Source organism: Emys orbicularis, chromosome 8, assembly GCF_028017835.1.
Source record: "Emys orbicularis isolate rEmyOrb1 chromosome 8, rEmyOrb1.hap1, whole genome shotgun sequence".
NCBI lineage: Eukaryota > Metazoa > Chordata > Testudines > Emydidae > Emys > Emys orbicularis.
Window position 1 is genome coordinate 91,295,082 of NC_088690.1, and position 24,829 is coordinate 91,319,910.

Sequence of the window (24,829 nt, forward strand, 5' to 3'; positions counted from 1 at the left end):
CACAGAGAAATGTGCTGTGAGTATGGAAATGTGCTATACCAAACGCAACCTCAAAACAAACTTTATATGATCAACATCAAGGGCATTCTCCCCCCTCCCCCCCCCCAGTGGAACTTGCAAAATGCTAGGTTCCAACAGCTCTAACAGAACAAAGAGCTTTTATGGCCATATCTGTGTCACTTCCTCTCTGCAGAGTTATAGGGTTAAGAGTGATCAGCTACTTATAGATTCATTGATTTTAAGACCAGAAGAGACTGTTGTGATCATCTAATCTACTCTCTGGAATAACACAAGCCACAGAACTTCCCTGAATTAATTCCTGCTTCAACAGCTGTGGTTGAACTAGAGCAGATCTTTTTGAAAAACATCCAATCTCGACTGAAAGCCCACCACAACCCTTAGTAAGCTGTTCTGATGGCTCTCTCTTAAACAATTGTACCCTATATCTAGTCTGAATTTGTATACCTTCAATTTTCATCCATTGTCATATCTTTGCTAGATTTAAGAGCCCTTTATAATCAAATTTCTGTTCCTTACGTAGGTAGTTATAGACCAGGGGTCGGCAACGTTTGGCACGCGGCTCACCAGGGTAAGCCCCCTGGCGGGCCGGGCCAGTTTATTTACCTGCTGACGCGGCAGGTTTGGCCGATCGCAGCCCCCACTGGCCGCGGTTCGCCGTCCCAGGCCAATGGGGGCGGCGGGAAGCGGTGCGGGCGAGCGCTGTGCTGGCTGCGGCTTCCCGCCGCCCTCATTGGCCTGGGATGGCGAACCGCAGCCAGTGGGAGCCGCGATCGGCCGAACCTGCCGCGTCAACAGGTAAATAAACTGGCCCGGCCCGCCAGGGTGCTTACCCTGGCGAGCCGCGTGCCAAACGTTGCCGACCCCTGTTATAGACAATGATCAAGTCACCCCTTTACTTTGTCTTTGATAAGCTAAGATTGACTGCCTCAACTCTCTCACTATGAGGTATATTTTCCCATTCTTTAATTTTTCTCACAGCTCTTCTCTGAACCCTGTCTCAGCATCTTTCTTGAATTGCAGACATCCAAGCTGGACTCTGTATTACAGCAGTGGTCACACCAGTGCCACCCAAGAGGTAATAAACCTCACTATTTCTACTCGATATTCCCTGTTTATACATCCAAGGAATGCATTAGCCCTTTTGGCCACAGCATTACACTGGAAGCTCATGTTCAGCTGATTATCCACCAAGACCCCCAAGTCTTTTTCATACTCACTGCTTACCCGGATAGTCCTGTAAGTATGGACTGCATTCTTTGTTCCTAGGTGTACAACCTTATATTTGGCTATACTGAAACACCAGTTTACCAAGCAATCCATATTGCTCTGTATCAGTAACTTGTCCTTCTCATTATTTACCAGTCCCCCAAGCTTTGTTTCAACTGCAAACTTTATCAATAATGATTTCATATTTTTTCTAGGTCATTGATAAAAATATTAAACAGCATAGGACCAAGAAACAATCCCACTAGAAACACTGCTGCTCCGTGACAATTCCTCATTTACAATTACATTTTGAGACCTATCAGTTACTTAGTTCTGATCCATTTTAAAACATGTGCCATGTTGATTTTTATATAATTCTAGTGTCTTAATCAAAATGTGCCTTACAGAAGTAAAAGTATATTATATCAACAGTGTTACCTTTATCAACCAAACCTGTAATCTCAGCAGATAGATTTCCCATAAACACATGTTGATTGGCATTAATTATATTCCCCCTTAAATTTTTTATTAATCGAGACTTGAATCAGCCATTATCAATGTTCTGGTTATCTCACGATCATGTGAGGATAGATTCTCTCTGTCTTGTTTATGCTCAGCCAAGCAGGCAGAGGACTATCAATCGGCTGGTTACAACCTCCCGAGTCTCTGCTGGTCCCTGGTCCTGGGCACAGGTTAGAGCAATCTCATGGCTGCTAAATTGTGCAAGCCATTTATGACCCCCCAAGACACTATTTTCCAGCTGGGAGATAGCATTCCACTCCAACCACTACCCCCCCCCCCCCAGCCTCTATATGCCACCTATACTGGGAGTTGATGGGAGGAAAGCATAGTAGCCAGATCTATACCTACTGGAGTATGCCCAGTTGGGAGTTGTGGACAGTCTCTGCTCTCTATATGCTGCTTGAGTGATGCAAAGGAGTGGAGTAGGGCAGAGAATCTGCCCCTTAGTGCTTTATAATAACAGAGGTAAGCCAACTTTTACTCCAGATGATGAGGTCAGGTCATGACATGAGCTGCAGCCACACAATACAGCTTCTGACTTCCTGCAAGAGGGACGCATTGAAGCTATACGGTGCTATTCTTGTCTCTTAACATTATTCTTGAATTGATATATTGTATTGTAAAACGCCTCTCATTACATTGCCCAGAGAACTGAAACCGACAAACATTTCCAAATTAAACCCTGGAGGGAAATATTCTTTATCATCATTAAATGTTACAGTTTAAATAAGCTTTTCCTCCTTTTGCTCTATTATGAAAACAGAGAGCTATAGCAAATCCTAAATTCATGCCATGTGGTAGTAATTGCCTCTAAATTATGTTCCCTAAATCTCTGAACTCTGTGTTCACCTGATGCTCCACCATCTGGGGTCATTAAAGTTTCCGTGGCAGTTTTTGCAGGAGTTAGGGGTGTTAGCCCTTGTGGCCTGGTCAGATTCCATTTTGGGTAGCAACATTCTGCCCAGCTAAGTTCTCCCTGGGTATCTCTACACTGCAGCTGGGAAGAAGCCTCCCAGCGTGGGTAGACAGATGCACACTAGCTGTGCTCGCGCTAAAAATAAATGCAAAATGTGTAATGATTTTTTTATTTGAACTTTGTCATAGGGTTTTTCTACCATGACCAACCTACTCTTGACTAGGTATGCTCCTGAGTTTACTGCATTGCCTAGTGCAGGTGCTCTTGCTACATTATCCTATCCCACACTCATCAGGGACAAGCAGCAGCAAAACTTCCAGTGACTCTTGGACGACTGGTAGAGGTGCATGTTTCCAATTGACTTAGTGCAACAGAGCCCACCCAAGCAGCCTACAAGCTAAATAGTCACTCCAAAATTCAAACAGGGTCAGGGGTCAGCTTGTTGACCTAGAAGCAGCTGGTATTTACCAGCAAGCAGGAGATCCTGGGTTTGACTTAATCTTTCATCTCTGAGCAAGGGGAAGATCAGAACATTTAGCAAGTTTGTCCAAGCAAAGCTGCATTCTGTACTGAAAAAGAAAAATTTTAGTTAAAGAGAAATCTTCCCCCATCTCTGGTAGAAACCCTTGCACCCTCAAGATAAAATCCAGGTCCTTCTTGAAGTGTTCAGACATTCCCAGCATCATAAATATCACAGTGGGAATGTAGCAATTTGCTGGTCAGATAGACTGTACGCAACACATTTCCCTCTCCAGAAATATTTGCCTTCCAGTTTATATAGCGCATAATGGTAGTTTTTCCTAATTTCTGTGTGAGGGAGAGAAAGAATGAATGGGTGGAGGAAGCACATTTATTACTGTACAGCAAAAAAAAAAATTCTTCTCTACTGTTATTCTACTGGCTTCCATGGAACTCTAACGGAGGTGGGGCTGGGGGAGGAAATTGACCCACAGTATCTTGCACTCCTGGGGACTGTCTCTTTTTAGTTACTTCTTGCAGTCCAACCTTTCTACTAAGCAGCTGTTTTGGTGCTTAGAGACATCTGAATTTTATGAGTGAGAGAGAGACAATGGAGGAATAAGTCATGCTACAGGTTAGCTCATACCTGAGGCTAATGCACTTTCCCTGACAAAAAACGCCCATGCTGTCAGCTTGTCATGTCTCAAGGGACAGCCCTGACCCTGGAAAGCTGGAGGAGAGGCAAGTGACCAGAAAAGAGGGAGGGAGGCTGCATTTGAAAGGCTGTCATCTGAAGATACTCAGGGTGTAAATCTCCAGCTGTTTGGGAATAAGTTCCCTCTGATCCTTGGTATATCCTGATCCGTAAATGAGAGAAAACTCTGGCGCTTCCAAACCCTTGGGTAAATGGCAATGAATGCATTTTAGTCCAACTCAGGAAGGTCTGCTAGCTGGGCATCTGTTTAATGCCCAGTAAAGTATAATAGACAAGAGTAAAAGGAAGCTGTATAGGCAGAAGTAGGGATTTCTAGCCATAAAACCAGGGTCCTTGAAAGACACTTTTCAGTTATATCAGAATGCAACATAATGACACATTTTGTAACTAATCTCCGGATTTCCTGATTCAAACAGCATCCCCGGTGTACAAAATCCTACCAAAGCAGGTACAAATGCATCGCTCCCCGCAGCTTTCTGGCTACCTTGTTAGAGAAGACTGGATTGACTAAGTGATGCGTAGAGCACACTGGTATCATTCAGCGAGTGCTATTACCAATTTGTGCATATCTGGATGGAAAGAAGCAAATGTTTAGACTTAGGCACAACATGTACAGACCCGGGAGTCTGTGTGTGCAGGTTGAGAAAAGTGGGGCACCGCTACCTAATGTGCAGGTGTCATTGCTTGCTTGTGCTTCCCAGTTTTGCAGGCACACTCATTCTCTGCGGCCACATGTGAAAATCCTAGCCCTAGATCTAATTCTGTAAAAGAGAGTGAACCTGAATTTGGCCATAGCCAGTGAGATAGTGGCTGGGAGAGTTGAAGGTAGAAAGGGAACATGCCATCAAGAGTGAATTCCTGCGAGGATTCCTCATTAGCACAGGCTTTATTGCTATGGTGATTACCCATCTGTTTAAAACTCTTTAGAGAAATGAGTAGGACTTGTAATTCATCCCTTTCAGAATTATGTCTGTATTGTTCTAAAGCGTGACTCTCAGGAGAAGTGTGGAGAGCACAGATGGTGCCAGACTGGAGCAGGCACGGTCCACAGATGGCACCATGAGGGAACAGGCAGATTGCAGGTGCATGGGTGTGCACAGGGAGAGAGATGTACTATATGCCTTCTGAACTGATTTCCTTTCCTGCTGCTTTGGCATGTTGCTTCACCTTCGAATCTATCTACTGGCTTCCCCTAACCTTCCACAACAATTCAACCTTCTCATCTTCACCTGCGAGGCCCCGCACGGTTCTGCTCCTGCCTATGTCTGCCGGTCAGAATTACAGGGCTAAGTGTTAAGCTACATGCCTTTATCTATCCTGCGGTGGAATTCCATAATTCTCCCATCCTTAGATCGAGCCCTGAACTACAGGACCCTGTGGATAACCCATGATACTCAGCACGCCCCACTGGATTCAGTTCCTGAGACTCTTCCTTCAGGAGGCTGTGACCAAGCAGCCTTCTTAAGATAAGTGTTGTTTATTTTGAAGTAGGAACCAAGAATTTATAGAAAAAGGTTTTTAAAACAACAATTTACCCACACATCTATCTTACCTACAGGCTTATCATTCCCTGATGGTAAGCTAGGTATGCCTAACATCTTCAGACACCCTGGGGAGTCCTTGTGTTTCAGCCCAGTTCCCCTGAACAATTCCCTCTCTCCCAAAAGAGAGACCCTTTTTAAACAGCCACAGTTCTTTTGTTCTTCTGTATTTGTGGGCTTTGGCCTTTCTGGTCCAAATCAGTCCTGTAGGCTCATCAGAGACTGAGCCAATGTTCTGGCACTGTCCCATAACAACTCTCAAGTGTTTCCTGAGAGGTGTCTTATCTTCTACCATTCTTTTTCTGGTGATATTTCCTTATAACTAAGGCTATGATTTAGTCACGGAGGTCGCGGAAGTCACGGAATCCGTGACCTCCGTGACTTCAGCCTGCGGTGGTCGGGAGCTGCAGGGTCCCTGCCTCCAGCGGGGGCAGGGAGCTACGGGGTACCCCCGCTGCCTCTGGCGGCCCCCGGAGCTCCAAGTCGCTGCAGGTGGCGGGGTACTCCGCAGCTCTCAGCCGCCACAGGTGGCAGGGTAACCCCCAAGCCCACGGCCACCACAGGTGGCGGGGAACCCTGCAGCTCCTGGCCATGGTGGGGGAACCCCCACAGCTCCCGGCCCGCTGCCGATGGGGTTACTCCGCAGCTTCTGGCCGACATGGGCAGCGGGGGACCCCCGGAGCTGCAGGTGGCAGGGGTACCCCGCAGCCCCTAGCTCCTGCAGGTGACTCCTAACCCCTGCGCAGCTGCCCCGCTTCAGGCGGCATGGAGACCAGCAGATCCCCATTTTGTCAGGTATATTTTTTGTAAAAGTCAGGGACAGGTCACGGCTTCTGTGAATTTTTCTTTTTTGCCCCTGACCTGTCCGTGACCTTTACTAAAAAATATCCATGACAAAATCTTAGCCTTACTATAACGCCCTGTAACACAAACCCAATGTATTCATACAGTTAACATCCCATTAACCAGGTCAATATACAGTATTCCTAAATTAAATACAGCTCCAAGTCAGTCATACTCCCCTCTCGCTCCCTTTGCTCTTCCCTCCTCACTGCCTCTTTTGTATCCTTCTCCCTTCCTCAATTCATGCCCCTTATGCTTGGGTAAAGTCTCCCTCTTATGTCCAAGCAACCCCTCTCAACTCCCTCCTTGAACCAGACATCTTCCACAAAGCCTTTCAACAATGACCCCAGTTAGGTTCTTACATCACCACAAATTCATACAGGGACCCAATGTGCTGTAGGTGTCAATATCGCTGAGGATGTGTGTCCCCTATAGTCTAAGAATTGGCTTCTCCGGCTGTGCAGTGCCAAGCATGATACAGGTTCTCGGTAAATATTGCAGGCTGGGGGCACAGCGAGAAACATCAGAGCATATATAAGCATGGACAGACCAGTACTAGAGTACACCTGGTGTGCGGGGTTGTGCTATACCCACAAAGTGTATCGGCAAAGAAGACTTCATTGAGAACTAACCCAAGTGTAGACTGGTTCCGACCAAAGCTCAACTGCTCAGAAAGGAGTTGGTGGTTGGGGGAGGGGAGGACTATGTAGAATGCTAGTGCTACCCTAAGCAAAGGAATCCTCCTTCAAAAATATTTGTGTGAGGAATGGGGAGGGGCGGGTTGGGCATTGAGAAGGGGAGGTGTCCAGGCACCATTGAATAGGCATGGTGAAGGTATGATACCAGCTCTTCGATGCTCCAGAGCAGCAAGGCCATGCAGGTGAAACTTTATCTCGCAGCACCAGCTGGTATCTCCATGATCACCAGAGCATAAACAGCAGAATAGGACTGGTGCGCTGGGCTTCCCACTCCACAGATACTGACACATCAGATGCTCTGGACTGGTTGGATCTGAATTCTGCTGAGACAGCCAGACTCCTTTCACCTGACTCTTCATTCTTCCACACAGTTCTCTATTGCTTTGTCTGTCTCTTTAAATCACTCACCCTTTAAATCATTCATGTCTTGGGTGTAATTTTAATTACTGTTTGGAGAGACAAAGATCTGCTGTCCTGGGAATTAATTTATTGCCAAAAACTACTGACCAAGTCCCATCTTATTGCAATGAGGACTAATTCTCTTTCGGTAACTCTTCATATCTCAGATACTTCTCCCGGCAATCAATCCCTGGAGAACCACAGAGGGTGCACTCAAGGTCTTCCCACTTTAATGGGGTGTCATTTGGTTTGCATAGCATGCAAGGGAGGGAGAGTTTGTAGCTAATGGCACAGAGGGAGACTTCTCAGTTGGATGCAAGACATAATGCTATCGATGGGCCAAAGATCTGTGGAGATGCAATCAGGTGCTGAGGGGGTTAAGGGCCTTGTGAGATTGAAGCCATCTTAAGGGCACGACTATTGTCAAAAATCACATCTGAAAAGAAGCAAATTAGTTCCCTTCCACAGCACCAGCATCTTGAGATTTATTTATTCCAACCAGCAATCAGCCTGTACAATTTGTACAGTTTGTACAATCTCGCTGCTTCCTCTCCACTGCGATGCAAAGCTCACTTGGAGGTGGCAGAGACAGCCCTAACGGCAATGGTCTCCATGCAGGAGGATTTACAAGGAAGGCCTCAGAATGATTGCCTGCCTCTGAAAAGAAACCCCAAGAGGAGGAAGGAGCAGAGAGTAATATTTCCTCCTCTGGGGGAGGGAAAAGGTGGCATGCTGATTTAAAAGGACTTACTGTGCAGGTCTGTTTTATTTATTAGTTTGCGTAGTGTTCTATTGCATAGTCATAGAATTCTCAAATGTGTCAGCCCCATCTCTCTGTGTGTGCAATAGCCTGTTGCACAGTCTCCCATCCACCACTGCCAAGACAGACAAAAGGACAGGAGAAAAAAAGTGCTATCATCCCAATTTTACAGATGGGGAATTGAGACAGAGAGACCAAGGCCATGTCTACGCTACAGGCATTACAGACACAGACTACAGTGACGGAAGTGGGTTTTCCATTGCTGTAAGAGCTTCACTTTTCCGAGTGACAGTAGCTAGATCAACAGCAGCATTCTTCCATCAGCCTCGCTGCATCGAAACTGTCTGTTAGGTCAGCAGAGCTCCGGCACTCAGGGGTGTGGATTATTCACACCCCTGAACACTGTAGCTATGTCGACCTAAATTGTAAGTGTGGACTAGGCTTAAGGGACTTGCCCAGGGTCACCTGGGAAGTCTGAGTGATGCTCCTGTGTCAAGAGAAGAACATCCAGCACAAACATGGGTGACTGCTGGGAGAAGGAGACATCCAAAGGAATGTATCCGCCTGGATACAGATACCTGGTTAATACCCTTTTCATGCAAGCTTCTATATCACACAGCAGTGACCGTCTCCCCAACACATTCCAAACAGACCTTTCAGAGGGATGGAAATACCAATTCACACAACGATTCTCTCTTTCTTTTATGGAAATTGCAACCTTTTCCTCCCAACAACCAGGCTGGATTTATTTTTACGCCTACTGAGTTCTAAGCCATATAACTGCTAAACTTTAAAAACCTGGACACCTGAGAAACTGTCCAAACAGCAGAAAGAAAGCACCGGATCAAGATGGCTTCAGCTTTATAGAAGCAATTACCTGTGGTCTCTGGGGAGGCAACTGATAAGGCTACAGCACAGTGCTAGGCATTAACTTCTGCATGGAGTTCAAAGAGTTTTATACAGCCTTGCTGTTCTGAGAGTGGAGCAAGGGGTAGGTGGGTTATTTATTTTGTATAGATAAGGACCAATGGTTCATCGTTTTCAGAGCCTGTATTTTCTCCTTCTCCCTTTGCTCTTGTTAGAGGAAAAACATGTTCTTTGGATGGCTTAGAGAAATAAGATCAGCAGCAGGTGAGGAGGCTTCTCCCCGATGGAAAGAGAACAGACATATTATTTGATCTGCTTTTCTGCAAGAAAACTGATGGATTTATCACTTTGCTCACCAGAGTACAAACCTTTCTATATGCTCTATATCCAAACAGTGCCCAAGACGGAGAAGGATGGTGCAGCTAAAGCACAGAACTGGGAAACAGGAGATCTAGGTTCTGTTCCTAGTTCTCCCATTAACTCACATGGTGACCTTGGGCAAGTCTATCCTCCAGTCTGTGTCTGTTTACTGTCTGTCATGAGAATGCTAACCTCGCAGTGTGGGTCTGAGAATTCATACCTTTACTAACGTGCCGTGAGACCCTCTGACAGAGGTAGCTGTAAAGTGGAAGCATAAAGCATTAAAAGATCATGTGTGAAAACTATTCCCACAAGTCCTACTGAACACTCACAGCATCAGAGATGACTTCAGGATCTCCACATCAGCTGAATGTATGTGAGGGGTGCGGTAGCTCTCCTTTTGCCCATTTTCCACTCTCCCTCCCTTTCCACAACAGAGAAGATAGCAGAGCCCCTACTGGAATTCAGAGCAGGATGCAGGAGTACCAAGGAGTCTAAAGCCCTCCAAAGTTGAGGGATGAGTGTTTCAAAGGCAGCTAGAGGATTGATTTCAATGGGAGTCACATAGCAAAATTCCCAGACAGCTTTGAAAATCTCAACCAGTGGATTATGGTAGCTACCTCTGGAGAAGCAATGAAGGTGTCTGGATAACCCATCCAGAACATGGGAATGAGAAGAGATGACTATAATGAGAGGAAACAGACATTGGTGCACCTCGGTCCCTCCTCTTTTCTGCCTGTGCCACATAGTAGTCTCATCCCCTGTGGGCTGTAGCACTTTGGTCTTATTTCGGTTGTTGGGTTTAGTGTGCGGATGCTGGGTGGCAGAGCCGGTGCTAGGCATAAGCAGACTAAGCAATTGCTTAGGACCCTGAGCAGCTTCAGGGGGCGCCCTATTTGCTTTTTATTATAAGAACTTGCCTATTTTAGTATTGTGGTATTGTGTGTGGGGGGGAGTGGGGGGAGATATTCCTGCCTACGGCCCCGAATGAACTAGCACCGCCACTACTGGATGGTGTTGGTGGCCTGTGACATACAGGAGGTCAGACTAGATCAGTGACTGTCAATCTTTCCAGACTACTGTCCCACTTTCAGGAGTCTGATTTGTCTTACGTACCCCAAGTTTCACCTCACTTAAAACGACTTGCTTACAAAATCAGACATAAAAATACAAAAGTGCCACAGCACACTGTTACTGAACAATGGCTTACTTTCTCATTTTTACCATATAATTATAAAATCAATTGGAATATAAATATTGTACTTACATTTCAGTGTACAGTCTATAGAGCAGTATAAACAAGTCATTGTCTGTCTGAAATTTTAGTTTGTACTGACTTCGCGAGTGCTTTTTATGTAGCCTGTTGTAAAACTAGGCAAATATCTAGATGAGTTGATGTACCCCCTCTATGTACCCCAGGGGTACATGTACCCATGGTTGAGAACCACTGGACTACATGATCTGGTGGTCCCTTCAAGCCTTAAACTCTGTGACTATATGACTAAACCTAAAATCACTGCAATCATGAAAAATTACCTCTCTGACTCACAAAGCACTTTCAAAGTCACATTTTAAAAAAAGAAGCTTTCAGCACAAGCCTTAATGATTGAGAATGAACCCCAACAAATTGCAGTTTAGTGACAACCAGGGCCGGCTCCAGGCACCAGCTTAACAAGCAGGTGCTTGGGGCGGCCAAGGGAGAGGGGCAGCACCTGCGCCAATTCGGGGGCGGCATGTCCCTCACTCCCTCTAGGAGCGAAGGACCTGCCGCCGAACTGCCGCCGCCGATCGCGGCTTTTTTTTTTTTTTTTTCCCCCAATTGCCACCGCCGGTCGCGATTGCGATCGCAGCTTTTTTTTTTTTTTTGCTTGGGGCGGCAGAAATGCTGGAGCCGGCCCTGGTGACAACACAGTCATCCAGCTCTCTAACAACAATTTCCCAGAAACACATTGTCCCCATAGTATGTTCAGTCCTGTGCAGTTGATTAGGCTTTCCCAACGGAGATACGCTTATCAGCTTATTTTCATCAGCTCTCCTAACGCAAAAGTGACCCTTTGAATACTTTCAGGGCTTGTCAGCTCTGATCACTGCTCAGTTACATCTTCACCACAACCATATTCTGCAAAATTCTGGAACTTGTTCTATCTGGGAATACCACTGATCCTAATTCTTTCAACGAATAATTTCTGAATCTGCAGTTCACTAGAATTGTGAATTGCAAATATCACAATTAGATACATAATTCATGCTGTAACTTGAGTAGCTAACTCAGGTAAATGGCATAAATTGTAAAGCACTAATACAGTGTGAATTCCACATTGTAGAGATGACTGCAGACTTTATAATTCAGTTTGCACTGACACTGCTTGAATTTTGCAACTGTATGTATAGTTCAAAATTAATGTAGGTGAAAATTCAGACATTAAGATAAAAATGCACTTTGGAGGAGTATTTGTTCTAGTAGAGCTCAAGTGCTCATATGTTTGCAGAAAGCAAATCCCAAAGGGTTGTAATATGATCAAATAAAAATGCACTTTCAAAGCTGAATGAATATTTGTACAGGATTTTATTCCCTCTGTGCACACAGTTCTAGTTTCAGAGTGGTAGCCGTGTTAGTCTGTATCAGCAAAAAGAACGAGGAGTACTTGTGGCACCTTAGAGACAGTTCTAGTTGTGATTGCAACTTGTTTCCATCTAATAGCTATTCAGCAGGGTCGGCTCTGGCTTTTTTGCCGCCCCAAGCGAAAAAAAAAACCCCTGTGCGGCGGCCGGAGCCAGGGTGCAGGGGCACTCCCTGCACTGCAGACGTGCCCCGGGCAGCGGAGGGCGCACCCCGACTAGCAGGGGGAGAGGGAGGGGGAGAGAGCGGGGGGGGGGGAGAGAGAGAGAAGGGGGGCGGCCAGGGCTTCCTTCAGCTGGGCGCTCGCCATGCGGCCCTTCCCGCCACGCCGCGCCGCCTGCCGGGAGGGCTCCGCGCCGCTCCGGTCAGCGGGGAGGGAAGGACGCTCCGGTCAGCGGGGAGGGAGGAAGGCTGCCCTGCCGGGCTTGCTGCAGACCAGGCACCAGCTGGGGCAGACGGAGTGCGCAGCCTGCTCCCAGCTGGGCGCTCCCCTCCTCTGCGCCGCCGCCCCCTACAGGGCGGCCGGAGCGGCGAACAATAACAAAAAGAACCCTGCGGGGCGGCTGAAGCGGCAAAGCAAAAAAAAAAAAAAGGATTGGAGGGAAGCCGCCCCTTAGAATCTGCCGCCCCAAGCACGAGCTTGCTCGGCTGGTGCCTGGAGCCAGCCCTGCTATTCAGTAGTATGTTTGGGGGGGGGGGGGGGGAAAGCTTGGTGGTCTCATTCAAAGTCCCAGTAGACAGAGGCCCTTGGCACTGATTGACAGAAAGATGAAGAACTGAATGAGCACTATGGAAACTGATGTCTGCTGGCACCTCCAAGTGCTGATTTGTGATTAAGGCACATGGTCAGAGTGACATGCACTATCTCTGCCTGGGTTATGCCTATACCCTGGAGAAGTTCAGTTTTCTAGGACTACAATGCTATTATCTTTCATGAGAACACACACACACACAAAAGGCAATAAAATCTGTCTCCAATTGTGTCAGTTTGTATTTGGTGAGGGAAACATTACAGTGTTTTTAGCACACTCTGATCCTCAGAGTGTTTTTTTTTTCCATTCCTAACATAAATGTGAAAAATCCTAAAATGGCTGTCAGAACATTTTGACACTTAATGTTCTCAGAAAAATAAAACACTGCATTCTTTGATGAGAAAACATTCTTAAAAGTCAGTTGCATCCCAGAACAACGTCTGTGTCTCATCTTAAACAAAGACAAATGCACCCCTTGCATCTGGAACCTCCAGTCTTCCTTAGAAATTCATTAGATGCACAATACTCAGCGAGAGTAAAATGGTTTGGATGAGGAGGGAACAATGTGACCCAATGAAAATTCTGAGCCAAGTGATGGTTGAGGCATCTGATGTGTATGAGACACCCATTCCCATGAACATTATCATTCACACCTGCTTTCCTACTGGGTTGAATGAGTTAAATCCTTTTAACCAAACCCAGAAATTCCCTGAATTTTTGGAAGAAGGACTCAGCAAAGGGTCTACTCTAACTTCTGCCATCACTGACTCTGGTAGAATGGAGAAAACAGCTGACATTCCCCTCTGCTGAGGGACCTCTAGAGGTTGTCAGAGCCCCATAAATGGGAGATGTTGGCCACAGAAGGATCATTGGCTCTCTATCCTGGCAATGCATTGATTGAGAATGTAGCTCACTGAATTTATCCTCCTTCCTTGCTGATAACAATGTGCTTTGTGTTTAAAACAAAAGTGTTGATGCAATTTAACTAAGAAAAGCTTTTAGGCAAGAATAGCTGCCCACAGATCATAACTGGGCACTGCCCACCGCCCACCCCCACCCTGTGGGAAATAACTAACACCTCCCTCCTTAGTTTAGAAAGCTGAGGAAACCAAAAGGTAATTGGCCTCTGAAGGACTGGGGTGCAGAGCCGGCATTCCTGAGCAGCCCATTTGATCATTCCAGCCTCCAAGGGGGAAGAGATGGAAACCTGCAATGTAACGCAAGCATCTAAGTCCTGCCATGCTAAGCAGGGTTTGGGAGGTATTGAGAGATGATGGTGAGCCAATGGGAAGTGATCTGAGTTGCAGTTATGTAAGAACACTAAAGAGATAATGATACAATCTTACCCAAAAGCTTTCTTTATGGCTTGTCATCAGAGTCAGAGAAGGTAAATGTGGAAAAGATTTAAAGGTCACCTGGCCAATCTTCCTGCCCTATGTAGAATTACTCTCTATGGGGCATTATACTAATGCTCCATCCAGTCTAACAGACTCATAGGAGCACAGGAAACCTATGCAAGTGGTTCCGATACTTGCCATTCATTCACGTATTGGGGGACTTGCAAGAGGGCGAACACAAGGAAAGGCAGGATGCAGGTAGAGAAGGTTGCAAACAGAAATAACCCTCCTGTGATCTCAGCTAAGATACGGAATCCCATTTGTTATAACCCATTAGCCTTCTCCAGCTCTAGTGTTTTCCCTTGTGATGATCTTGTGTACATTTCTAGCTCTGCAGGGACTGATTTTCACCATGTTCTCTAGCTGCAGGACACAGCTGTGTCCAAGAAGAGTTTGATGGTAAGAGGCCATTGTGATGACTAACTGGGGTGCTCAGTGCTGGAGATACGAAAACCACAAGCAACGCATCCCCTCCAATCATGATGAGCTTCCTTCACAGCTCCCTTTCCCCCAAACTCAAGTCATTATGCATTGAAGAGTGGAAGGAAGTGCATTGCAGACCCTCTGGCTTCTATGCTTCCCAGTCAAGTGCCAGATCTCAGTACCCACTGACTAAAACTAGATGCAGGTCTCCCTCCCTTCCTCTCCAGACCACTGTGCTGTCCTCAGAATCCTGCACCTTCTAAATGGCAGAGCCACTAGCTAGTCCCAGGAGTGACTGTTCGCATAAAATACTGAGCCTCACAACAGTGAAACACCATCCAGCACTACTGTAAGACCACAGTCTTGTCCCTCCCAATGACATGTTTACAACATCCACTGCTATAGAGCCCCAGGAAAATTATTGACTTGCTTATGGTGGACTGGAGAGGTACTTCAAAATGAGCAATGCCAGAGACAGCCTGGCTGCTCTGTAAATCCTCCTTCAGGAGACCAGCCTTTGGCTCATCCCTGAGAGCACTGCTATGATATAAATAACAGCTCACACAGCAGAGTGGCGCAGAGCCAAGACTCAGTTACAGAATGAGGGCGCATGGAGCTTAGCCCCGGAAACCCAATTTTAATCAGCAGAAGGTATTTTTAAAAACCCTTGTTAGTGGCCTGGAAACCTAAAAAAAGGCCTTCTTGAGTGCATGAGTTACTGTGCTGAGTCATTCCCCTCTCCCATCCATTATACCTCAGAAGCCCATTTCAAGAGGACATGGATGTTTACAATAAAAATATGTCTGAGACGAATCCCCTGATGGAACCCAGTTTGGGGGAGTTCAGCTTCGGAACTGAGCCTCCTGGCTGTAGATAATAATCACCTGGGCATTACACTCTGGGAATTAGAGCTGTTCATTACTATCCTCCCCAATCAACACACCACTGTATTGTGGACGTGCTGCTTACATCCCATTCATCAGAGAATAAGAGGAGCTCACCCTGACATTCCAAGGAGCACTGATTTTCTCGTTCCCCCATATAACTCCACCACCCTCTTCCCTAATCCTCTGACAGGGAGTCAAAAGGGGTGTTTTTCACACAGCACTTGTACTTCCTCCAGAGAATCATCAGGTGCCTGATCTTCACCAGCCTACCTTATCCTGCTCCCAGTCTCAAGTGCCCAGCAGGACATGACCCCTTATCTGCTCCAAGCTCTAAGTGCAGACAGCTGTTCACAGGATCCATAGGCTTAGATCCACTGACTAAAATGGAGACATTATTAAAATACCTTAGCTGGTGGCCATTCGCTGCCTGTGAACATGACAAAAAACACAGGGTAAACCATTACAATAACATGCCATAGAATGAAGGCCCCTGGCATTGGTTTAGAAAATGAAATGACTGGGATTTTAGAGAAAGGAATGATAGAACATAGAAAGATAATGGCTCCTTGCTAACCAGAGAGAGGAATGACAGCATCTCAGTGGTGTTAATTTTGACCGATTGGAGTGAAACATTTAAACTGAAATGCCCCTTCAAAAATGTTCACATGCCTATTGCACCTGCATAATCTCTTCTGTTCACACAGAAATCAAGGAATTGAACACAGTGGCAGGCATGCCATTACCTGCTGTGTGCACACAAATGCCAGAGCGCAGGCACAAATCCTGCCTTCAGGTGCTCCTATTGCACCTCCTTTGGAAATTTAACCCTTCCCATGCCCTAACAGAAGAAGAAATCTGCCCTTCAATAAAAGCCCATTGACAACAGTGAACTGCTTTCAAAAGTACTCTGTGCTTTCGAAGTACTCTGCTGCTTCTGAGGAGCACTCACCTTAGCACGTGCGTCGATCCATTTATAGTGGTGGTGGAACAGGGGACAGTTTGCCCCAAGATGGAAGGCCTTCGGTAGCGTTCGTCTCCACAGCACAGAATGATGAGGAAGGCACGTCTGAAAGACTTGTTCAGGAAGGCATACAGGAAGGGGTTCAACCCTGAATTGATGTAGCCCAACCACAGGAAAGCTGTCCACAGCTGCTCAGGTACAGTATAATTTATGAACGGGTCCACGACATTAGTGATAAAGAACGGGGCCCAGCACAGACAGAAGCACCCCATGATGATACACAGGGTCTTGGCAGCTTTGGTCTCAGTCTTCATACGGTGAGAGCTATGCTGGTCCGGGTGGTGTCTCCCCTCTGTGGGCGCCCCTGCACGCTGGAGGATCCGGATCTGGCGGGCGTGCTCCCTGGCCGTGATGTAAATCCGATAGTAGGCCAGCACCATCAAGAGGAATGGAATGTAGAAGGCCACCACTGAGCAGGTGATGGCGTAGGGTTTGTTGACCATGAACACGCAGTAGGTTGAGTTGGAAGCCTTGTTGAACTGTCTTTGTTGTATCTGAAAGAAAAAACAGGGACAAAGAACAAAAGAGGCTTATCACAGCTTCTCTGATGACAAGAATCTCTGAGTGCTTTGGTCACTGTGTCACTCCTCCACCAGCTTCTGCTTCTGTCTATCTCTTCCTTCTCTCTCTCATCTCTCCACTGTCTTTTGTATCTGTCTCATCCATTTGCTCTCTCTCTCTCTTATTTTCTCTCTGGGTACATCTACAAAGCCTGGGCCCATGGGGCCTGGATTTGTGAGGCGTTTCCAAGCCCACACTGTGTTGTAAAAACTGGGTTTACAATGGCTGGACCTGGGTCTCCCAGCCTTGCTGATGTGTCCACACAGCATTGCACAGGCCTTTTCTATAGAGCAGGGATCGGCAGCCTTTGGCACGCGGCTCGCCAGGGTAAGCACCCTGGGGGCCGAGCCGGTTTGTTTACCTGCCGCATCCGCAGGTTCAGCTGATCGCAGCTCCCACTGGCCGCGGTTCGCCGCTCCAGGCCAATGGGGGTGGCGGGAAGTGGCGGCCAGCACATCCCTCGGCACGCGCCGCTTCCCGCAGCTCCCACTGGCTTGGAGCAGCGAACTGTGGCCAGTGGGAGCCGCGATCGGCCGAACCTGTGGACGGGCAGGTAAACAAACCGGCCTGGCCCGCCAGGTGCTTACCTGGTGGGCTGCGTGCCAAAGGTTGCCAATCCCTGCTATAGAGTGTGCAGCTTGACCTGCATCCGCACTGCAAAATGACAGGGCTTGGGCCCGAGTCACAGTGGGACTCTGACCCGATCCCCCCCAACAAGGTCCTAGCACCCAGGTTCTGAGGTTGCTGACCCGAGTCAGACTAATTTATGTGTGGACGAAAAGGGGGGTTAGGCTCAAAACTGAGTCAGAGTCCAGGATAGTGTGTAGTGTAGACATACCCTGTGTGGTCATCCCCATAGAATTTGCTGCATTGCAGTTCTTAAGCCCTACTACTCTGTAGTTAGTGTCACAACTTCAAACATTCCAGAGATCTTCTCAGCATGGCTATAGAATATTCACTCCCTCCCTAAAATAGAGACCAATGAATATAGATGGAAAAGAACAACCCCAGACAGGAAGTGGGGGGGAGGGGAGGATGAAGGAAGGTAACCCATTTACTCTCTGCTATTTACACATTATGCACCTGTATCCAGTTTTAAAGCAAAGATGTCCAAACTCTGCCCAGCCAAGCTTCATGCTGGGAACAAGAAAAGAACCTGAATGAAATGCACGTTCTCTATAAAACAGAGCAGACTGCAGCCAGTCTCTTCTTTCTACTATGGAAGTGTGGCCCACAGAGAGTTCCTGTCCATGTGCAGTGTTCCATCTTGAGCCAAGCAGTCTGTAAATCATCTTGTGCTGGTCTACCACATTAAAGAGGAGGAGAGCTGCAGGCTGTTTCATATAATTCAGAGGGCTGCATTTGGCCATGGGCTACAACATAGGCACCCACTGGTGAAAGAAAAGCCATGAGAGAATGAAGAAAAGTGAAGTATGTGAGTTTGGGGGAAAAGGGAATCCTCTGGGAGAACATTCCTGCTACAGAACAGTGGCAGCACGTAATGCCTGTCACTAGGTGTCTGTGAGAGAAGTACCTCTGCCTCTCATTTTCTCTCCTGCACTGATTTTGACAAGACAGCATGTGAATAACCCCATCTTGTTCTTTAAAGCTGTGGTCGGCGTCACATTGGTTTAAAGATGGTGAAAAGGAGCTATGATGTGTTGTCACACAGTCACGTCTGAGCCTCTTGGAAACCGTTATCGCATTCCCCCCCCCCCGATATACTGCCCAGGGTGCACCCCGTAAACTGCGTGGAGGATCAATTTAAAGACAATTATGAGGAGTGGTGGGGACTGTGCTCTAGTATGTAAAGGGTTGATGGCAGAGAAATAAAAGCGGAGCCTTTTCTGAAAGGACACAAGCAGAGAAGTCAATGGAAAAAATCAATAGGAGAAGAAATGATTCCTTTAATCATCCTTAAATGATCCCCAAGCCCAGCTGGAGGAATCTTTGCGCTTATCACCCAGTCAATTCACCTGACAGATTGCCCTTGGTATCCAAAGTGAGCCCACAAGTATTAAAATCTTCTTTCAGGGTTTCCAATTTTGTTTGCTCTGAGATTCACATACAAGGCACTAATCCCAGGCCCTCTTTAAATGGGGCATTTTTACTCTATTGTTTTTTATTATCATTAATTCCTTTATCTACATGCTGGCAGGATGGAGAGTGACTTATGGCTTTTATGACCCATGCCCCACAACAGAGGTTCTGAAAATAAAGCCAAAGGGAGTGGTATAAAAACTGACTACCAACTAAAAGACCCACCTGGTTGGGAAGGTTTCCCCCTCACCACTACACTGAAAATGGAGTGTTGGTGGGACCAGCAAAAAAAAGCAAGCGAAGCAGCACCCTTCTTGGTGGCTCACTTGCTAGAGCTTGTGCCTTCAAGCCACCCAAGGGTCTCAGTTCAAGTCCCAGCTGTTTGGTCCGCACAGGAGATAGACCCCACTATTGGGCTTTCCATTGGGCAGCACTGTTACAGTCAATGGTCAAGATTTTCAAAAGTGAGTGGGGATTTGGGGCATCTCTGTGTTGGAGTGTCCAATCGGAGACACTTTCAAGGAGCTTGATTTTCAGAACATGCTGAGCACCCATCCTCTGAAAATCAGGCCCCTTTAAGGTGTCTCAGGCTGGACACTCCAAATCACTATATAGTTCAGAAAACATTGGCCACCACAAATATCTTCCTGTTGCAGGAGAACTGCAGGTCTTTTCATTCTATGATATACCCTGAGTGGCAAGGCTATCAGTCGTACAATTACAGGGGGTCATTATAAATACAGGGAGTCAAATCATCCCCTTCTGCAGGAAAACCCACAAGAAGGGAAATGTTAAATTTAAGAGTGTGCTAGGCCCATACGCAGTCGATTGAGCTTGTGTCGTCAAATGGCCTGGCACCCACAGCAGGCCACTGGGTGGCACTTTCAAAAGGCCACTTGACTAATAAGCACATGTGCAGCACTGGTGAGTTAACCCTCGTCTAAACTTCTGACCGAGAGCTGCCACTATCTCTGTGACATGCTCCTTAGGGGTCTAATCCTGAAAGGCCTAGCGCACCTTCACATCCCATGGAAATCAGTGGTGAAGAGGCAGCTCAGCACCTCTTAGGATCAGGCCCATGATTTCTAAATACAAATGTCTCCTTCCCTAGATTTTCAGGGAAATCCTGCTGTTCTTACTCAGGCAGATCTCCCACTGGACCTAAAGCAAAGGCCTCATCTCCATGGCAGGCACCCTGTAGGTATTCAGCAGCACCTCTACAGAAGTATCACTGAGTTTGTAATTCAGCACCTCTCTCCTTCAAGTCTCTGTGGGCAGTGATATTTAAAAGGGGGAAGGGAGGAGGGCACCTTTGCTGCAATCACTGAAGGCATTTCACATCAAGCAATCGGAATCATAGTTATTACTCACCAAGTCTAATATACCAATGCTATTCCAGCCTTGCATTATAGGGAGAAAAGAAATAAATGTCGGGATGGTCCAGCACCCTCCAAGCATTAGAGCAATGCGCAGTGGTGTCATCTTATTCCTGTAAACCAGAGGCTGGCAGCAGATAGCATAGTACCTAAAAGGGGAAGGAGAGACACTGCTCATAAATAATGGAGATTGCTCCAGGGCTTTTAAAGACAAAACAAAAATACAGCTTATCCAACCTTTTTCTTCTCCTTTTTAAAAACAGAAACACTGTGTTGCTTTTTATAGCTGCTTTTCATCCAAGGGTCTCAAAGCACTTTAAAAGCACGAATGAATGAAGCCTCAAAATTTTCCTTTGAGGGAAGTCGGTAGCACTCTTTTACAGGTGGGGAAACTGAGGCACAGAGCAATGCAGTGACTTATCCAAAGTCAGAGAGCAAGATAGTGGCACAGCCTCTAATTTAGCACTGATCTCCTGACTCCTGCTTTGTGCTTTAGACACTGAGCCATCTTCCTCCTCTTAATGATGATGAAGAGCTAGTTCATCTGCCTCCAGTTCAGCCATTATTGAGATGATTTTTTTTTAACTTCAGGACAATGGATTTGTTTTTTGGGGATGGAAGGGGTTCTCTGAGAAATTTAAGTTCTTTCATACCCCCCATGTGCATTTAGCATTCATAATAACAACAGGACATAGCACTTTTCTTTCATAGATTTCAAAGCACTTTACAAAACAGTATCACTATTTCCCTTGTACACATGGGTAAACTGAAGCAGGAAAGGGTGCCTTGCCATGCCCAAGGCCACTTAGCTGGGTGAGTAGAAGACTGACTCCCAGCCCTCTGTACAATCGACATGTCACTTGGAGTTACCCATCTGCTTCAAGAGAACTTACCTACTATCTGCCTAAATATATCCTCAAGGCACCATCCAGGCCTTGAACTCTGAGTCCATTTCTGAACTCGGTATGTGCCCATAAACAAAGCAGTGCACCAGCCATGCCACTACACTGCAGGTTTATGTTGGGCCTGATTCAGCAGGCTTTGCTTGGGCAATACTTGCCCTTAATAAAAGCTCTTGTATGATATCTTTGATGCATGGTCTTGCTGGTCTTTGATCAACAAATTGCCTAGGGAGGTTGTGGAATCTCCATCACTGGAGATTTTTAAGAACAGGTTAGACAAACACCTGTTAGGAATGGTCTAGTTATTACATTGTCCTGCCTTGAGAGCAGGGGACTGGACTAGGTGACCTCTCGAGGTCCCTTCCAGTCCTACACTTCTGTGATTCTATAAATCTCAAAACATTTTACAAAGCTGCACCAGGATTATTATCCCCGCTTTTCAAATGGAGAAACTGAGACACAGTGATTTGACCAACGTCATTGGCAGAGCCAGGAATAGACACCAGATCTCCTGACCCCTAGTCAAGGGTTCTATCCAGGCTGCTTTGCTATAGAGGTCTCTGCAGTTAGCCTGGATTGTATTTGATGGAGTGGGAGGAATCAAAGCCAAGTGGTGTCAGTATATTGATATTGGGATGTGGACTGCAAAGCTGATAGAGGGCAATATAACCACAATACCAAGGAAAGTCCCCAAGCTGCGCCTTTCACCAAGAGAACAGATAAGGAGTAAATTGAATACTCAGGGAACACAACACAATTTCTTCCTTGACCATATTAGGCGAGATTAAGCAAGCACATTTGCAAAGTGACTTTTTATGTGAAGTGTTTGATAGCTCTGCTCACAAAACTGCACTAAAATCTTTAATACATCAGCCATGCACTTCACAAACTGGAAGCATTTGCAGATGAGAACATTTTCAATTTGCTTTTTAAAGTCCCTACAGATCCAACAGATCTGATAGCTCTTAGAAGACTGCTCCACAGCCTGATTTAACTAGACATACTTCTTTATTAGCCTGAAAAGGGAAGAGAGGACCATCAGGGGAATACAGGAATTGCCATAACAGATCAGAGCAGTGGCCAAGCTAGTTCAGCATCTTGTCACTCACAGTGACAAGTCCAAGCTGTTTCAGAGGAAGATGCAAGAATCCCTGCAGAAGACAATTACGGAGTATCTTGTCCACGGGGGAAGGGGGAGAGAGAGTTGACTCCTAGGTGGCAAAGGAAATGTTCAGATTGCTGTACTGCCTGACAGGATGCTACTGTGGGAGTAACCTGTTGTGGGATGTTTCTGCTCACTGACAACAAGGAGTGAGGGCAGGAGGAGCTGCATCTGCAAATGACTTGAGATGTCTTCTAGTGCATTTCAAGGAACCACAGTCTCCAGGATTACAACAAGCCCTTAGCAAGTAGGAAAGACATTACCCACCGTTTGCAAAAAGCATCTCCTTGTATCAGGGCATATTTCTAGAGTGGAATAGTGGTGGTTTGACTGGTATATTTCACTAGAACTTGTCGGAGACACTTTGACAGAATCATATTCTGACAGAACATGCGGCTCCATCAAAATCAATACACTTCATGAAATCGGGTCAATTGTCCAGGAAAAAAGGTTCTGACAATGTCCAAACATCCCATGTTGATATTTTTGGAATGAAACATTTTGATTTTTTGTTTTGAAATTAATTTTCAATTTAATTTTTATATTTTGTGTTATATTTTGATCAACCAAAAGCACTTTTGTTTTTATTTATTTATTTAAGAATTTTCCTTCACAAAGAATTTTGAAATTTTCTGTGTTTATTCCAATTTGGCATGAAGCCACATTTCAAAATCTTGAAAGCCTTCACTTCCATCCTCAGCCCAGCTCTATAGATTAATCATCATTAACTGAGACCAAGGATGTGTTTCTTCACTCAGAATATTGGATCATCGTCAGTGAAGTTAATTATGGGTGTAGCATAATACCAATTTGCATTTATGTCATGTCTTTAACCCAAATGTCTCAAAGCATTTTACAAAGGTGGGTAATTATAAGTATCATCTCCTTTTTACAAATGGAGAAACTGAGGCGCAGAGCAGAGACGTGAGTGGTTCAGGGTCAGAGACTGTCAATGGCACACTCAGGAACAGAACTGAGGTAGAGCTAAGTGAAAAATGCACAAAACAAACAAACAAAACTCTATCCCTGAATATTTGGCTATATTTTAAGTGAATTGTTCTGACCATGTTTGCACCCTACTAGGAACAGGTCGGGAAAGAGCATACCCCTCAAAGCACCTGATCCAAAGCTCACTGAAGTCAGAGGAAAGGCTCCTAGTGACTTCAATGGGCTTTGGATCTGACATCCAATTGAACAGACGACTTCTGATGGAAAATGACCTTTAAAATCACATGGAAAGGTACTGCAGGACATAAAGTTTCAGTCATGAGATTATAGACAGCTGTAGTGCAACAGTTAAACTTGGCTCCTGAGGGGGACAGTAGGTCCACATGTGCGGTGCTAATTATGAGTTGGCAACGTGCCGTTTTGTGATTGTGGGTCAGTGAGGCACACACACAAATGTTGAGTCACAAGTGGCAGTGCAAGAGATCCTGTCTCAAGAGTGTAACGCCTGATGCGCTCTTCAAATCCACACACCTGAGCGCCATAGCTGTGCTAACCTAACCCCTTGTGTAGAATGCTTCCGTCCACCTAGCTACTGACGCTTAGGGATGTGATGTGCCTACAGTGATGGAAAAAATGTTGCTGTAGGCTGTGTCTACACTATGGGCTTATACAAACATAGCTACAGCACCAGAGCTATGCAACTATATTCCTAGTAGGGTAGACATGGGTTAAATATTTACACATAATAACTTAACTATAGGAATGCTGTATGTATTTTAATATTGAATAGGCAATTATGGTTTGGAAGAGATATTTTGCAGATCTGGCCTGCAAAAGCTCGGAAGCAGTGCTGTGTGATGCAGCAACAGTATCTGGGAATCCATGGGATAAGAGAACTGCATTAAAGTAGTTACCTTAGAATAAAAAAGCCATTAAAAATAGGAACAAACCATGTCTGGCTGCCAGCAAAGAGAATTACTTTGTGTCAGGCTTGATGCTGAGATTGGCCTAATCTCTGAATGGAGGCAAGGGAAGGACACCTGTGACCATAGGCGCCGACTCCGTGGGTGCTCCGTGGCTGAAGCACCCTCCAGCAGCCCCCCTATCAGCTCCCGTCAACCCCCCCACCACCTCCCGCCCGCCAGCAGCCCCATGGATCAGCGCCTCCCCCTTCCTCCCCGTGCCTCCCACCCGATGCAATCAGCCGCTTCTCTGCATGCAGAAAGCTGGGCGGGGGGCAGGAGTGGGGGGGAGGAGCGAAGACACGGCATGCTCAGGGGAGGGGGTGGAATGGGGCAGGAAGAGGTGGGGTGGCAGTGGAGCGGGGGCAGGAAATGGCAAGGCCTGGGGCAGAGCTAGGGGTCGAGCACCCCCCGACATATTGGAAAGTCAGCTCCTGTGCCTGTGCCAGTCCACTTTATGAGTGCAATAGC

The 24,829-nt window shown here is 46.3% G+C and overlaps 1 protein-coding gene across 1 annotated transcript in view; it reads right to left on the reverse strand.

The window, feature by feature from the left end:
- Positions 1–24,829, reverse strand: part of HTR4 (5-hydroxytryptamine receptor 4) — a 129,219-nt gene that overhangs the window by 75,855 nt on the left and 28,535 nt on the right. The window contains exons 4-5 of the mRNA XM_065409986.1: positions 20,380–20,533; positions 16,336–16,901 (exon numbers count right to left, since the gene is read on the reverse strand). Coding sequence (XP_065266058.1) covers positions 16,336–16,901; positions 20,380–20,533 — 720 coding nt within the window. The remainder of the gene's footprint in view (positions 1–16,335; positions 16,902–20,379; positions 20,534–24,829) is intronic.